The following is a 16,679-nucleotide window of genomic DNA, read 5'->3' as shown; positions in this document are numbered from 1 at the left end:
TTTTGTTGCTGTGGTTTTGCTATCTTTGTTTTGTAGGTGTGGAGCCGAGAAGTCCGGTGTGCTGTCTTGTGTTTTCTCAACAAATAATTTACATATCTTCTAATCTCTTTTTCACTCTTTCTCAATGCATTTCACTTTTTACTTTCTTTTCTTCTTTTTCTCCAAAAAAAAAAAACAAAACAAAACAAAACAAAAAAAAGTTTGACACATGCTCTAGTCTAGGCTTATTGATGTTAAAACGCTGACATTTGGAGACAAGAATAGATCTGGGATAAACTCATCTTTATAGCCTGAATAAACTAAAATAAAAAAATGAAATTGAGATTTGTGGTTAAGTCAACATGTGACATCAAATTTTTGTCATAAATTTGAATTCATTTTTGGAAAGACAACACTGATAACATAATGCAAGACAGATTTCACACCACTCAGATGGACAGTTGTTGAGATATTTACATGGAAAGTAACAGGAAGTGACATCAAAGGGGAATGTACAATGAGGTATATTTAATATATTTATATTTAATCTGGTAAGTACTCAGCATTGTTTACATAATTTGAATAGCCCCATCCYTTTAAGTAGACTGTTTCAAGATGGCGTCGCACTTAGCATATCTTGRCCCCAGACTCTTGACAGGGTAGCCTCTCTAGTGTATAAAGGAATGTATGCGTGAGCAGAGCATTGATAACGTCTGACAACACAGACTGTAGAGAAGAATCTGTTTTTTTTAGATCATTTTCAGTCACTATCAGAGAGATGAATGTTTCAATAAACAAAGGTAAGAGTGAGAGGGTTTTCTTTCTTAAAGAGTTCCCCTTTGATGTCACTTCCTGTTTCATTTTGGCTGAGCTAAATCCAAAAGAAAATATGCTGGTTAAGGTGACAAAAATGGGTAAAACCACGTGTATTATGCCAAGTTTTTTAAAAATTATTTCTTAGACTTTTTGTATTTGAAGTATTTGTACGTCACAGGCTCTTTAAGAATGAAAGTAATTTACAAAGAAATGTTTACAAAACAATGAAAAGTCCTTTATTGCCATCAGAACATGAGTGAGACACAATCTGACAGTGAGGAGACAACTGTACAACCAGCACACACACAAACACACCGAGCAGTCTTTCAACAGCGTGACGGATAGACAGAAAGGAATACAGTACTTAACACAATGAGGTATAAAGGCAAACGCACACAAACACACACTCACACAACTAAACCAAACTTAAGATCTCGTTCATCCTCTACAAATAAGTGAGCAGAAATGTACAACAGCAGCAGAGGGGGAAAGGGGGTGGAGGGTTCATCTCAAATCAACCACACTCCCTTTTGTCTGTCTCTCAAAACTTTGGTCATGTGGATGTTTGCCATCATGCACAATGTTGTCCTCGGAGTTTAACACTCGCCAGACTCCAAAAAGCTCACGGACACAGATCTTCTGAGAAAGACGATAAAAAAATTAAAAATAAAAAAAGATGGGGAGGGAAAAGTGTTCCAAAGCGCTCTTCCCAAAACAGTTTCTACATTAGTTGGACATTCAACGTGTGAGGTTAGCAGCAGTTCTAAATGAAACGATGGTTTTTGTTAAGCTGATTATTAACACCCTTTCTTCATGCACTGGACAGGCACCACCTACCCCTCACTAAAACACCATGCAGGTTAGAAAAAAACCCCAAAAACAAACGAAAAACAACGAGACAAAGAAATCACAGCTCATTTCCACAAAAAGGATTGATTTCACTTGAATATTTTATTTCATACTTTCTAAAGATGTGGAAATAGCAACAAAAAAGGAAATGGAGAGCAGTAACCAACACAACAGTAACAACACGAGCAGAGAGCCACTGAGGTTTCCAGTCCGTCTCTTACTCCATCGCGTTGACCCCAAAACTGCCAGGTACAGGACGGACACCTTCGCTTCCAGTTTTCACTGCGGCACTTTGCGCCACACAGTGGAATCCCCTGGTGTCTCACCTGTGTGTGTGTGTGTGTGTGGGTGTGTGTACCTGTAAAATTAGGGCCTGAGTGTCATGTAGCTCTCATTTCTTTTGAAGCTGTTCCAATCTCACAACCTGCAGCCGCCTGGCCTCCCCTCCCTCCCCCCTACGCCGGCCGCGCTCGGCACGGAGGAGGCGTGGGCCTCTCGTGCGTTTGGAGCTTCCTGAAGAAGCCAACATGGCTGCCACCTCTGAGTCAAATACTGTCAAGTCTGCTGCTGTACGGGCTCAGACTGAGACCCGCCAAAGACTTTATAAAAAAATAACAGAGGGTGGCAACATAGCGTGACCCCCCCACCCCCAGGCTTTGTGTTCGTGCCCCTCGTGGTTTAGTTTTAAGGTCATCTTAACTGGGCTTCCACTGTCCCTCTAATCAGAACAAGCAGCTTGGATTTTAGTTTTGGCACCAGACTTTGCTTCCCTCATGTTGGCCTGCCACTTTTTATCTCTGGTCACTCCCTCACAGGTCTGTTCCTTCAAAACAAAAATTAAAGATTAAAAAAAGGAAGAATACTTCCTCCCCTTTTCTTCCTCCCAGGAAACAAAAAAACAAACTGAATGGAAAAAAAAACCTCAAGTGTTTATTAGATTTTTTTTTCAAATTCAAGGCACAATGTCTATCAATATTCCCATCTGTCCATCTTCGGCGTGTGAACATTGCCTCACATCAGCCTTTGGACCGTCTTTGCTCAAATGCCTACAGCTCGCGTCTCTCTTAAATACAGAGGCGCTGTTGTTTTGGTTCAGAGAGCAACCGCCGAGTCCAAACCAGTGATAAACAATGAACTAAATTAACATCAAAATAAGGAGGACACGAATAAAGACAACCGTTTAAAAAAACAAAAAAAAGAAGTCTTGTCCTGTTTTATGTGTTTCAGTATTTTTAGAAATCAAGTCATATCCACCAGCTGTTTTTTGGCAAGCTAGTTGTGTTTTTAAATAAGCACTAAGTACTGATATATAGGATAGCATACACCGTTAACGTGTGGTTTTAAGTAGATGCGTTGGTCATTTTTATGTACTTTTCACTCTCGTTGGATGAACTCAGGTATTTTGTCAGGTACGTTTCGATCTTCTGTTTAAGGTTTAAGTTAATGCAAGCAGGGACAGAGTTTGCCGTGTAGTCTTGCTCGACTTGGGTACGCGAGGGGAGGGTGTCGTCTCCTTATGAGACCCCGTTGACCAGAGTCAGGGTCTCGCTGGCCGAGGTCGTGCCTTTGCTGGGAGAAYGCTTCATGGGCGTTCGTTCGTCGCTCTTTGCGCTGGTGCCGTTCTCCTGTGGGTGGAAAGTGGTGAACAAGTGTGAGAAGCATCATCTAATCCACAGATTCTTAACCTATGGGCCACCTTGAGGGCCTCAAAAGAACAACAGTTTTTAACTTTGGGCCGCAGAGGGCCACACTGATTTTGAATAAGGTGCAATACACCTTCTCACCACTAGTAGCGATAGCGCACCACTCAGATGTTTAACAATTTTTTTAATACGAAGAAGAAGCACCTTAGAAACCTGTCGAGAATAGAAACCTATTTTAAATGAAAAGTAGATGCAAAAATGAATGTAACCTGTCAAAAAATGCCAAAGTTTGTCACTAATATGAAGAGCAGCTTCTGGTTCTACCAAACAAAAGTTTAAAAAGGCTTTATTCTCATTTGTACTTTATCATATTTATTTTTACAGTTTTTTTATTTGGAACATTTGCATTAAATATTTTTGAATGCATTTATTTTATTATCATAATTTTATTTATTGAACTGTCTATTTTTGTTGTTTTGTTAAAAAAATGTTATTTTTGTGTTGACTGACTGTTGTATTTGTTCAAATAATCGTTATGGGCAGGTTACAATATAAAAAAAGTTTGTTATAATCATGTCTTGTGATTATTTGACATGAGTTTTACTTTTAAACTGTAAGTGTATTATATTTAGTTATAATGCAAATACAATAACAAATTAAACCAAGATTTTGAATAATTATCATTTTGATCCATATGGTAATGTCTGACTGGGCCTCGTGTCGTTTTATGTTGAACAAATTGGGCCCCGAGGTCAAAAAGGTTAATGCTGCGTTCACACCGAACGCGATTTCAGCTTCAAAATCGCAGCCAACGCTGAAGTTTGAAGCTTGTGCACTTTGAGGTCAGACGCAGGACAGCTCTTGAAGCGCTGCACGGCGACAGCCGCCCCGCCCCTCCCTCCTCTGTCGGGCTCTGTTTAATGTCGGACGAGGAAGTGGCTTTGCTTTATTTACAGAGAGCCAGAACGTGTCACGTTCATCAGATAATTAATTCATAATTAATTCACCAGATAATTCAGAGAAGAGGCTCACAGCTCGCTTTCAGGACTATTTTTCCAGTCTGATGAGTCGCTGCCACGCATTGCTGCGGATCAGGACACGACTGCAGCACTCATTTCAGCTAAAGAGCAGGAGCTCTGTCTGTTTCAGGTTAGTGGACATCATTCAGTAAACTGTCCCGTCGGGAAATATGTCGCTACGTCACACAGCGGAGTCTCTCTGATTGGTTGACGCTGCGCGTCGAGCTGCAAAAGTTCAGATTTTCTAACTTCAGCGATTTGAACGATCTGAGCGTTCGACGCTCAGATCGTTCAAATCGTTCAAATCGCGCTGCTCTAATCGTGCTTGAGGCGCCGCAGAACTTCCCGACGTTGCTTGAAGCGCGTCCACCATAGACTTTGTATGTAAACCTGCTGCTCCTGAYGCTGAAATCGCGTTCGGTGTGAACGCACCATAAGAACCCCTGATCTGATCAAGAAAAACAGCAAGGTTTTGTTTGTAGCTTCACCTTGGGTTCGACGTGGTTCTCCTTCTGGGGCAGATTCTGCCTGCTCTGGGACTCGGCACGAGATATGTAGTCAGCAACCGTCACTGGAGGCAATAAACTCTGTTAGTTAGAGCAGTCTCTCTGGGCTGAAGTCATTTCCTTCCAAACACGAGGACTCACCGCTCTCTCCTGGCTGCCTGTCACGGCTGGTTGAACCTCCCTCTGTCCGGCTGCCACGGTTCCGGCGGCGACGGCTTCGGTTGCGGCGCTGAGGTCGTGCTTCTTCATCTAACAGTCAAATATATAAAAAAAAAAAGTGGATTACCTCTCTGCTTCCCCCTCTCTCAAGTTGTGCTTCTCACTGCGATGGTGCTCTCTCACCTATCCCGTTCTCGCTGGGGCCGGCTTGGCTATCCGACTCCACAGCAGCATCCATCACACTGGGCTCCTGGTCGTTGCGGCGGCGGCGGGATCGTCTGCGGCGGTCTCCTCCCATGCCCTCGCCGACGTCTGCATCAGCCAGCTCTCCCTCTCCCTCCAGCAGAGAGTATGGGTTACTGTCCGGGTCCCTCAGCACTGGACGGCACAGAAACAGGAAACATCTCTTGTACGCACACTTGCTTCGTCATTTAAAAATACTGACGTTTCAGAGTCTAAGAATCAAATCTACACTTGTCAGATACAGCCTCCAATTTCAAAACTGTTGGGACATTTGTGGAAAATGCAACAACTAATAATGAATTAAAGCTATTGGTGGGAAAAAAACAGACTTCTCATCTTCATCTGGTAAATGTAGCAGTGTGAGCCGGTACAGATTTCTGGGCTTCCAGCTCCTCAGACTGGGCCGTGTCACAGAGCTGTCTGGCAAAGCCAAAGGTGGAAGCTTCCATTTTTACATTATTATCTTACAACTGACCTGGAAGCCTCTATTTCCCTTTTTCTCTAAAACTGATTTAAATTGTGATTTTATAGCACCGGGACTCCAAAGCAAATTTCTTGTATGTACAAATGTATTTGGCAATTTTGATTATTTTTTTAAACCACAAACAAAATTTTGTTTATCACAATTAGCAGGTGTTCTGAGAATGTAAAGTCTGCAGATTTCAGGGATCTATTGTACACGCTCTCCTGAAGTGATGGGGTCTTTCCAGATGCTGACTGTGCCAGGGGTATTAAAATAGACATGAGGCTTTTAAATCCTTTCTTTTCACATTTAAATCATTCAGCTGGGGGCTTTATAAAGTGCAACTACAATGTTTTGGTCTGAACTACTCCATATTTTAATTCGACCAGCCCCTCTTTCACCACTTTTCTGATGCATGTCTCAAAAGTAGCTTGTTTTAAGTGTTCCTTTAAGGCGCTTCAGGCTCCGCCCCCTCCAGCTTCCAGACAGGTCTACTCTGGCTTGAGAGAGGGGGTTAGCATTTTCTATAAGTGCAGAAATGTTTTATTTACAATTTTATTGAAATGTGTTAACAGAAGACTTGTTCATCCAGCCTTACATGTTGGACCCAAAGTCTGAACCAGAACCAGAGAAGAATTAAGACGAGGAAATTGTAGTTAATAAGTCCAGATGTGTTCTGAACCGGAATCACGGGGAGAGAGCTGGTAGACCCCTTTATAAAGGTCCCTGAAGGTGTGAAAATGATCTCTGAAAAGTATGTGGAGCTTCTGACGGGCCATTTTCTTCCAGGTTACAAAAAGAAGAGCCGTGCTTTCCCCAACAAAACCATCTTCAAGCACGACAATGAACCAGCTCATGCTCAAAGGAATATCTCTCTGAAAGCTGTCAACACCAGCTACGTTTACATGGACTTAAGTAATCGGATTAAACGGCCATTAAAATAAAAATGYGTCATGTAAACACTACATTCAGATTATTCTGACCTGATTCAGCTCGATCTGAATGAATTTGTAATTGGAATGAGAGAGGTGGTTTATGCTGATTGTTAATCTGAACAGCGTGCATGTAAACACTTATCATGATCAGATTGTGCCCACTTAAACGATCCATTCAGATTATTTAACTGGAATACATTTCAATCAGATCAAAGCATTTTGTGCATGTAAACCTATCTAAATAGGGTAATGGAACATGATGTACCTGAGCTGATTGAGTTGGAAGGTTTAGATCCGGGACCTCCGCGACCTCTACCCGAGTTGGCCCCACGACCCCTGCCACCGCGTCGGGACCCCCTCTCATCACTACCAATACCACGGGGCCTCTGGTCTCGTTCACCAACGTCCTCTGACTCAGAAGCATTGGACAGTTCAGAGTTTGTGCCTGCAACAAGCAAAGTCCAAATACAGACGTTAGAAAAGGATAAATCTATACAGTCATTTTAAATTTTCTGTTAAAAAAGCTGTTTGACCTTCGTTCTTCTCACCGTATCCAGAGTACTGGCTGTTGGAGGCCCGTCTCCCTCTGCCGCGGCCTCCGTAGGTACGAGACGCGTGGAGCGAGTTGCTGCTCTCGTCCGTCGTGTAGCCTTTCTCCCGGTCAGCACCAGGCGGCCCAGTTCTGCTCGGAGGAGCTCGGTACCCGACCCCGATCTGACGAAGCTGCTCGTCGATCTGGAGCCGCTCAAGGCGCAACTGCTCCACCTCCTGCAGGTTGGAAAACAGTTACAGAGTCTGAACTTTAACCATGTTTAAACCAACAGAAGGTACACAGATTAATAAAATGTGCAGTTAAACATAAAATACAAGAAGTGCAGCATTAAAGGTGATCTTTTGTGATCTTGGGAAAAACCTTGCAAAGTGCCCTCTGTCTCAGATGTTTGCATGAACAAGAAAACAGTGTATTATTATCTTTAGGTAATAAAAAGTTTAGCAATCCTTGAAGGAAAGCATATCTTCCACAGCCATCCATGCCACAGTTTAAGAAATGGCAGCATTATATCATTGTAGTCAAATGACAAGAAGAACATTTTGCACAACCTCATAATAAATGAGACGTCACAAAGCTCATGTTGGGAAAGACTTATCTGCTACCACATCAAATTTGAAGTGAGTATCTGGAAAACTGACTGAACTGTAGCCATTTTTGTGTTGCTAAAGTTGATTTGAATCAGGCTGACTTCAAAAGTCGATCAGACAATCAGATTATTACTTTATGAAACCTTAATTAAAATCCAGTGGCTCGAGAGCGTTTGCTAACACTACAAACAAACAAAGAAATAAACAAAAGCATGTTCACACAAAGACACAAGTGGGCAAAAACAGGATCAACAGCGTATAATGTTTTGCGGCAGGCAACTAAAGTTTCTGTTTTGTGCTCAGAGAAAGCAGCAGAATGAAAGGCCTGAAGTCTGAGTTGAAGCTTGTTTTCTGTTAGTCTCTGTTGGTCGACCACTAGGTGGCAGTGGTGTGTAAAGCTCATTCTGACAGCTACTTTTAACCAGATCCCAAGTGATCAACACTGAGTTACTGAGCTGCTCAAACAGCTGCATCTGTCAACAATATTTCATTCTTGGTTGGTTTTAAACTCAAACATTTAGGCTGTAGCTGAATTTAAAACAAGCACCAGTTATATATCAGCCAAATATATAGGGATGGTACCTTTGACATTTGAATCGATTTGGTACCAACATCCGGTACCTGGGAATTGGTACCGGTACTTAACGGTACTAATTTTCGGTACTTTGTGTGTGTTGTTTTTTTAATAATAAACTTTTTTTATTTAACATATTTCTCAATATATAAAACTTAACAAATATCAAGACAACATCCAACTCTTTGTATTGTAACATCAGTTKTKTAACTTATTTCTTTAARSTGAAAACTCTTGAAAACAACAAGACTGTTTTGTCTTATTGTACAAATTAAAATCCAGCTCCACGTGTTTCTATTGATGTCATTTCCCCGCTAGAAAAATGTGTGATGGAGGTTCATGGAAGGCAAATAAGTTTAAATCAAATAAGCAAAAGAGGATGGAGTTAAAATAAATAACAAGTATTCAAGCAAYGTTTTGAGCATCCAGAACACGTCCAACACTTCAAGTTAGCTGCTTSTGCTCAGGTGTTCGGACTGTCAGGAAGCTCCTCTGTTGTTTTCCTCTGCCGGTCTCTGTTTAATGGTGGATGAAATAAAGAAAGTGGTGGTACTTTATTTACTTTGAGCAAGTGAACGTCATGTTCACAAGATAATTAATCCACCAGATAATTCAGAGGCGCTCTGTTCGGTGAGTTTYACTCCAGGAGCTGCGAGGCTTTCARCTACGTTCAGACTGAACTCTGTTTACTGAACCAGCAGCTGCTGACGTCATTACGCTCTTGTGCGATGCTGCGTTCAGGACAAGCATGGAAAACTCACCACTGTTACGTCAATATAGTCACAATGATGTGTTTAGGTACCAAAACATGGTACCGTTTGATGTTACGTGAATAGGTTCTCTGTAGTACCAACAGAATTCAGTACCCATCCCTACAAATATATGAGCCAAACTCTTAAACTAATCAGTTCAGTAATCAGTCATTTGTTTAATCAGACTTTAACATTTAAAACATTTGGAGCAGAAAAACCGTTTCAATTTGCTACATTTGTCATGTCAAACAAACTGTTTAAGGAGGATTATAGTTTTCCTTGCAGAAGGACTTGAGAGTTAATTCATAGAGTGACAGCTGAGTCCACTAACAGCAGCTGAACTTTAAGGGAGGCGAGGAGAAAGGGAGAGGCAGGGCTTTTTTTGTGGGTGGTGAAGGGGTGGGTGTTCATTTTATTTTTGGAAGCTGAGGGTCCAGATAGATGGTAATCTATACTCTGGTGTACCCTTCAGCCCATCCCACAGAGAGGCACTATTTATAAAAGCACATGAGGTAAGGGCAAAATGAGGCGCTCTCAGCAGCTTCCTTCACATGACAGGAAACAGGTGACCGTTAAGACACACTACTTCAAGAAATGCTTTTACATCCTTTTAAGGTTCACAGATTAAAGAGAGGTAAATGCAGCTGAGATGAATTAAGCCTATAGTGCCATCTAGTGGTGCAAACCAACCTGAAGATAGGACACATGGTACTCCAGCAGAGCCTGAGCGTTACTGATGTTCTCCTTAGTTCCCACAAACACAAAAGGAACCATACCCTGATCAAACACAGGAGAAATCACAAGTTAAGCATCATTATCAGTTTCTAAGAACAATCACATTTAAAAAAAACAGACAGCTCATTGCTCAGACAACTAAAATAATCAGCTGTGGACTGATTGGTTAAAAGCAATGAAGCAGAATGGGACAGCACATGCCACAGTTGTGCTCCGCTTTAGCTGAGTTAACTTTGCTGTCAGGGAAGCGGAAAGGAAAAGTGGGTGTTTGTGGGGAGAATGTGGGAGAAAAGCCGAACGGTTCATTCACCTCTTTGCTGCTGACAGTGTCGTCCCTGCCAGCACCCTGCCTGCCTACCTCCTCCCGGGGAAGCTTTTTGTCGTTGTCGCCCTCAATCCTGACACGAACCACACCTGATTTGTCGACTATTTCCTGGATGACTTTTCCATTCTTGCCGATGACTTTGCCTGTGTGTAAGGAGGACAAAAGAAGTCCTAATGAGGGATCCCAAGTGATACGTATTAATTATAAATTTAAATTGTGACATCGTCAAAACGAGCCTGAAAAGAAAAGGTTCTTCTGTTTACTCACCAACAAGGTTCCTGGGTACCTGGAAGTAATCTTCTTTGAACTCAAGATACTCTCTGGCCTGCTTCACTGCCTCTGGGGTCTGAAGAGCACAGAGAACAGAAAATTATTAAACTAGAAGATTTCTGAAGTGGCAACGCAGCTGCTACCTAAAATTCCAATATACCTTTGTAACAAGACAAAAAAAAGCTATTTCTGTAAAATGAGAGTGCAGGAATTTGTTGAAAAAGTTCAAGCTGAGTTAAAGTTAAAGAGAAAAGAAGCCAAATTAAAGCTAAAAATAGCAAAACATGAAGTAAAAACTAAAACAAGCTAAAACAGTAAATACAGACAAAACATTAGCTAAAATCTAAACCTAACAAAAGAGAAGATGTAAAGGCCTGTCACACTATTAACTTTGTAGACAACTTGTGAAATTTTTATCTATCTGCGTTGAAGATAGAATTTAAAAAATCAACTGGAAGACTCTTTTAGGCATGTACATCATGTAACGCTAACAAATTCATCAAATATATAACTTATTAGTAATTTAGACCTAAAACAAATTTCATAAGTTGGCCTAAGTTGTCTAAAACATTATAGTGTGATAGGGCCAGCAAATAATAGATAAAAGCTAAAAATGAAATATTGTACAATGTTGTTCAGGATCTGAAGAGTTTTCTATTAATTTCAATCAAAAGAGGAAAAAAAATGTAATTTTTTTAAGTACAAAAGTTATATTAGTCAGGGCTGTGATGTATGTAACAAGTCAAACATTTTAATATGAATGAATAAAATCGATGGATGTATGATGAAGTAGTTACAGTCCACACAACAAACTAAATAAGGTAAAACACTGATTCAGAACTCAGACTAACATCCAAACTAAGAAAAAATATCTATGGTTTGAAGTGTAATTGTGTACATACAAACAGTGAAGTAAATACAGTGCTTGGCCGAAAAAAAAAATTGCCGCCAAATAAAGGTCACTAATATTTCGGACCACCATGGCACACATTCACAGAGGCATTCCTAGACCTGACCGACTGCAGCAGCCCCACATCATAGCACTGCCCCCACAGCCTGTACAGCAGACACTATGATGGGTGCTTCCTCCAAGACAATGGGTCCCCACTATCCTTTAGTTTTTAATAATGCGTTGGACAGTTCTTCACCTAATTTTTCTACAATCTCCTTAGATGTTTTCTCTGCTTGATGCCAATGATTTGATCCTTCTCAAACAGACTGACATCTTTTCCACAACCACAGGATGTGTCTTACATGGTTGTTTAAGAAGAGAAGCAACTCTTTGCAMCAGTTGGGGTTAAATAACTTGTTACAGCTGAAAGATAATCACCCATGCAGTAATTATCCAATAGGAGGCTCCTACCTGTTTGCTTAGTTAAATCCAGGTGGCGACTGTTTTTTTTTTGGCCAGGCAGTGTACAGAAGGGTTTTGGAATTTTAGACAAATGTCAAACGTTAGCATGTTGTTTGGTGTATAATATGCATGTTTGCTATAAAGCTGTGTGAAAGGACAAAGGTCTAAAAGTTTAACAGAACAGTGGTAAAACAYTCACCTCTCCATAGATCCTGAACGTGCAGCTCTCCTCCTCCAGCTCGATGGCTGTGACACCAGGAACCTTCCTCGCCTGCTGGATGTTGGCACCATGGGAGCCGATGGCAAGACCCATCAGGTCCTCCCTGACTCTCACCTCCTCCTGGTATGCTGACGCTAACTGCTTACTGGTCTGGAAAAAACAAACAAATGTACAGCTGACTGATGACAAACGTGTGCAGAACTACTGATAAACTGTGTGCATTTATCCACGCTGAAATTCCAATTTTTTCCCAAACTAAATATTTTTGTCTTCTCTGTTGACTTGTTTCATTTATATTGTTGAATCATTTGGAAATTTACTGCAACTTCATGAGTGTAAAATAGTGATTTATTATTTGCATGCTTATGTAAATTTATGGGACACTGGACATGACCTACGTCTGCAAGATGTTTTATTTTAACATATGAGAAAATTTCACATGGAAAAGTACTCAAATTTTTTAATTATTTACTTGTGCTGTCAAGCACCAGCCTGTAAATTCTTTGCAGCTAAATAAACATTGTTGTTGATGACAATAAACAAAGTATAGAGAAGGCAGCCAATACCAAATGATGAGCCATGATCTGTTCATCTTAGTTTAAAAAAAACATGTTAGCTTCAGCAACTTTTAAAATCTAGATCTTTGTTTTAACTTTTAAGAAACTGATTCTGTGTACACAAATGTTTTATACCCATTTTCTTTTTTTTCTGTTTCCCCATATTTATGAGCTAGAAAAATACCAACTTCAAATATTGTATTTTCAAAATGTGTACAGTTTCATCACGAGTGTTTACCTCCAGATGTTTGGTGGCTTCCTCGTTGCGTGACATTAAGATTAGTTTGGTACGGATGCTGCGAAAATGCATGTCACTCAGAAGAGCTGCACGCTTCACTGTTGTATCGTTTGTAGACTATTAAAAACACAAAACAGAGAAATGTTAAGAGTTATATTTATATTTTGATTCTATGCTCACATGAAACACAAGCTCAGCTAAAGAAACTGTCTGTTCTGTGAAAACACTGTATGACAGCTGAAGTATGCAGAAGAAGCCGAGTTAGTAAATCCAAAGACGCATAACATCAGCTAAAAGGTAAAAGAACACAGCAAAAAAAAGCTAAAAGGCTAGCTAAAGAAAGTAAAATGTAAGCTAAAAGGATAAAGGCCATCTACAAGCAAATAGCTAGTTCAAAACAGCAAAATGCTAGCTAAAAGCTAAACTAGAAGATAAAAAGTTGCAGAAAAGCAGCTGAAAGCTAAAAATAATAATCATAAATAATAAATTAGAGCAGGTTCTCCGACGCCACTATCAAAGATAATATTTTTGAAAAATAAAAGAAAAAAGAAAAGGAGCAGTGAACTCGGTGTATTTCTATAGAGGATACATTTGTAAAGAAAGTTCAACATTTTGAAAAGAATAAAAGTTACAAGACTCAAAAGTCAAGGTATTCATCGCCTAAATGAGCTGAATGAGCTGATATCTGAGTGGCTAAGACAGCACTAAGTATGCAGAAATAAACAGAATGTGACAAAATAAAACAGTATGTTCGATACATATTTTACATTCTTACAGGTTTATCTGAATATTTTGCATTTGCGTGGCCCTCAGCGAATCAGTGAGAGCTTAGAATACTAACCAGCACGATGAGTTCGTGTGTTTGGGCGCTGTAGAAGATGCAGTTGGCTCCGATAGCTTTCCTAAAGTCTTTGTGAATGCTGTCGTTTGAACATCTGGCGATGGGAAATAATACAGGAAGTTGATCATTTTCTGAAGCAAAACTAAAAGCCTTCATTTTGATTCAGAGTGAAGTGTTTACATGCACACTATTCAGTTTGTACATTCCCTTCACCATGAGACAAGGACAGACTCACATGTCTCTCAGGTCTTCTGGGATGGGGATGGTGACTTTGTGGAAAGTGTTTCGAGTGGCAGGACTGTTAGGGTTGAGAGACCTGATACGCTCCGACGTGACGATCTCGTTGTACGTGGCGTCACATGCTGCATATTCTATTACATAAAACTGAAAAGAAGAAACATATTTAATAACAAACAGGAATATTAGAATGAAAGAGAGAAGAAGGATATTCACAGACTGGTTTCAGAGAAACTGACGATAAGGCCAAAGGGGGGCTCTGCTGCTRTGAATGAATAAGCTGAGAGAGTCAAAGTGAGACTACAGCCCCCCTCCACACCTAAAGGAGTGAATTAAAGCCATCAGTCAATGCTGGACATTCCTGTAGGCTCTTATCACCAGCTTTACGTCACAATCACAGCGCTTCTACAACCCATTGACCCAGTCCTCAACAAGGCTGCAGACCACCTCTCTGCACAGGCCTGCCCTCGTCATTACTGACCGTTAAAACTGGAGAGCCTCAACTTCAACCTGTCCAGCTGTGACGTATTATTAAACCATACAGTATTTATAAAATTATAAATTTGATCACCAAACAAGGATCAAGTTGTAGCCCAGCTCAGAAAGTGTTACTAACTGGAGAGCCTGAACCAATCAGAGCACTCCCTCACAGCAGACCTTACTCAGAAGATATTTATCATCCAGCTCCTGGTGGAAAGCACAAGATAATGTTGCCTGGTGTGTGTGTGTGTGTGTGTGTGTGTGTGTGTGTGTGTGTGTGTGTGTGTTAGCCAAATGTTCCATAGATCACTACATGAATTTTAATGAAAATTTTAGAAAGAAACTAGATACCGCACAGCAGTAGCATATATGACCCCTGCACGTACGCACCAGAACACTGTTACAAACAATGAGTGAAAATTTGTTGTGGAATAGAGTCATTTCCACAGAGCATGTTGCAATCACATGAAATCACATATACTGTCTGTCCAAGGTGTATTAGTCCTAACATCCTTCTCATCATAGCATGAGTTCAGTCTAAAACTCTGACATGAAACGTTGTAGGGGTTATGCATTCTTTCAAAATATGATAAAGGCCTTTAGTCTTATTTTCTTTTTTTAATGTATACTTAGTTACTGTGATTCACAAGCTTTGTCTCACAAAAGCAGCAGCAGTCAGTACTGTACTGTTTGCTTGGTGTTAACCTATTTTTTCCAGATAAAACCTCCACTACTCCTCTGTTTAGCTGCTGATTCATTCGTCATATTAAGCATGAAAAACAACTATTTGTTTCCTTTTTTTCCCTCCTCCACATCATCTCATCTCCATTAAAAGATTAGCCGTTAGCAGCCACTTACCTCTCCCTTCATCATTCTGACCCGTGCCAGCCACCAGCCACATGGCTCCTGCTCATTGGCCCGGGAGTAAACCTGCCAGRAGAGTCAGTAAGTCCAGTCAGAGACGAAACCTTCAATCTGCTGTTTGAACAAGCAGATCGGAGGAAGTCTCCACAGCATTTACTGCATAGATTACAACTGTAATAGCATAATTAATTGTACAAATAAAAAAAAAATCTTGCAATTAAAATYTCATATTTTACATTATTACTATGCGTAACAGCAGCAGCAAAGTTCACTAAGGTTAATCATTTACACGATGCGTTTGTAGGTTTGTTGTTTCTGTCTGAGTTATAACAATGCTAGGTGACTGGACTCACCTCCACTTCTTCACCTTCACCAATATCCTTGTGGTAGTCGGCTGGAGGAGGCAACCGAACGTCGCTGAAGGGCAGCTGTCTTTCTGGCTGCCAGCTACAGCAAGTGGAGGGAAGAAAGTGACACAACAGTTATTACACTGACGAATTACTGCAGAAGTATGAGCAGCTTAAGCTCTTATTCACTTTTACACATTCTTCACACAACGCATTGTGGGATACGAATAAAAGATAAACAGTAAAACTGGCAATGTTCATTAAAGGGAAAAATAAGATCTTCCCTGTTGTTAATAGAACTTTAAGCAACTACAAACTGAACAGTAAGAACAGATGTCTTTACACAGGACAAGAAGCTAACAGTTCATTTCACAAAGTGCTTTAAATCAAAACTAAAAAGGGACTTGAGGCTAACATCCTAATGACCACCTGTTGGTCTTACAGGGGTAGACAAAACCTGGTTGTCCGCAAAACATTTTGGTTGTCCGAAAGAATCTCAAGAAAAATGTAATTTATCAAGTGTATTGTTTTGTAGACAAAGTTTATTATATAATTGTTCTCAGTCAGCCAGGTTGACAGGATCTGTGTGAATAAAATGTCCTCGTTCTCTTCTTTGTAATAGAGTTCAACATTCATAATCTTCTTTCTGCTGAGTATACTGTCTACATGGCCTTATTAAAAGTTACAGTTTAGTGTTCTGTTCGGTTTTACCAAGTTTTATCTCCTGTTCATTTTTACAATGATGAACACCTGCGGCAGAGAACTTTAATCAAGGTCTTTTTGCTTGTTTGTCTGGAGGACAACCAGGAGACAGGATCTGGTTGTTCGAAATGAAAATAGGTTGTCTTGGACAACCTAAACAATGGTTATGTCTACCCCTGTCTTAATTATTTATTAATTTATTTTTAATGTTTCTGAATTTGATGGTTTCACTTTGTTGTCTTACTGTGATGTGATAACTATGTTTTGTTTTGTTTTAGCTTCCACCTGTCTTGGCCGGGTTGCTCATGGAAAAAGAGGTTTTTAATTTTACTGGGACTTTCTTTGTAAAATAAAAAGGTTAAAATAAATTAAATAATAAAAATTACATTTAACAAAAATTCTTTAACAACTTCTAAAAGAGATAATATATA

General features: G+C 40.2%; 1 protein-coding gene across 4 annotated transcripts in view; it reads right to left on the bottom strand.

Annotated features, from left to right (window-relative positions):
* Positions 1-1,008: 1,008 nt before the first annotated feature.
* The window catches only part of fxr2 (FMR1 autosomal homolog 2), a 23,062-nt gene continuing 7,391 nt past the window's right edge, over positions 1,009-16,679 (bottom strand). The window contains exons 3-17 of one of the 4 annotated variants that reach the window (XM_014022936.1): positions 15,553-15,646; positions 15,194-15,265; positions 13,854-14,002; positions 13,619-13,712; positions 12,778-12,894; positions 11,962-12,132; positions 10,406-10,484; positions 10,124-10,281; positions 9,769-9,855; positions 7,146-7,380; positions 6,878-7,057; positions 5,155-5,349; positions 4,954-5,061; positions 4,795-4,877; positions 1,009-3,269 (exon numbers count right to left, since the gene is read on the bottom strand). In XM_014022936.1, coding sequence (XP_013878390.1) covers positions 3,159-3,269; positions 4,795-4,877; positions 4,954-5,061; positions 5,155-5,349; positions 6,878-7,057; positions 7,146-7,380; positions 9,769-9,855; positions 10,124-10,281; positions 10,406-10,484; positions 11,962-12,132; positions 12,778-12,894; positions 13,619-13,712; positions 13,854-14,002; positions 15,194-15,265; positions 15,553-15,646 — 1,933 coding nt within the window. In that variant the 3' untranslated portion in view covers positions 1,009-3,158. The remainder of the gene's footprint in view (positions 3,270-4,794; positions 4,878-4,953; positions 5,062-5,154; positions 5,350-6,877; positions 7,058-7,145; positions 7,381-9,768; positions 9,856-10,123; positions 10,282-10,405; positions 10,485-11,961; positions 12,133-12,777; positions 12,895-13,618; positions 13,713-13,853; positions 14,003-15,193; positions 15,266-15,552; positions 15,647-16,679) is intronic. The other 3 variants (XM_014022937.1, XM_014022938.1, XM_014022939.1) reach the window with 3 other exon arrangements.

Source organism: Austrofundulus limnaeus, unplaced genomic scaffold (assembly GCF_001266775.1).
Source record: "Austrofundulus limnaeus strain Quisiro unplaced genomic scaffold, Austrofundulus_limnaeus-1.0 Scaffold350, whole genome shotgun sequence".
NCBI classification, from domain to species: Eukaryota; Metazoa; Chordata; class Actinopteri; order Cyprinodontiformes; family Rivulidae; genus Austrofundulus; species Austrofundulus limnaeus.
Note: the sequence above shows the minus strand (reverse complement) of the source record. Positions and strands in the feature narration are given on the sequence as shown.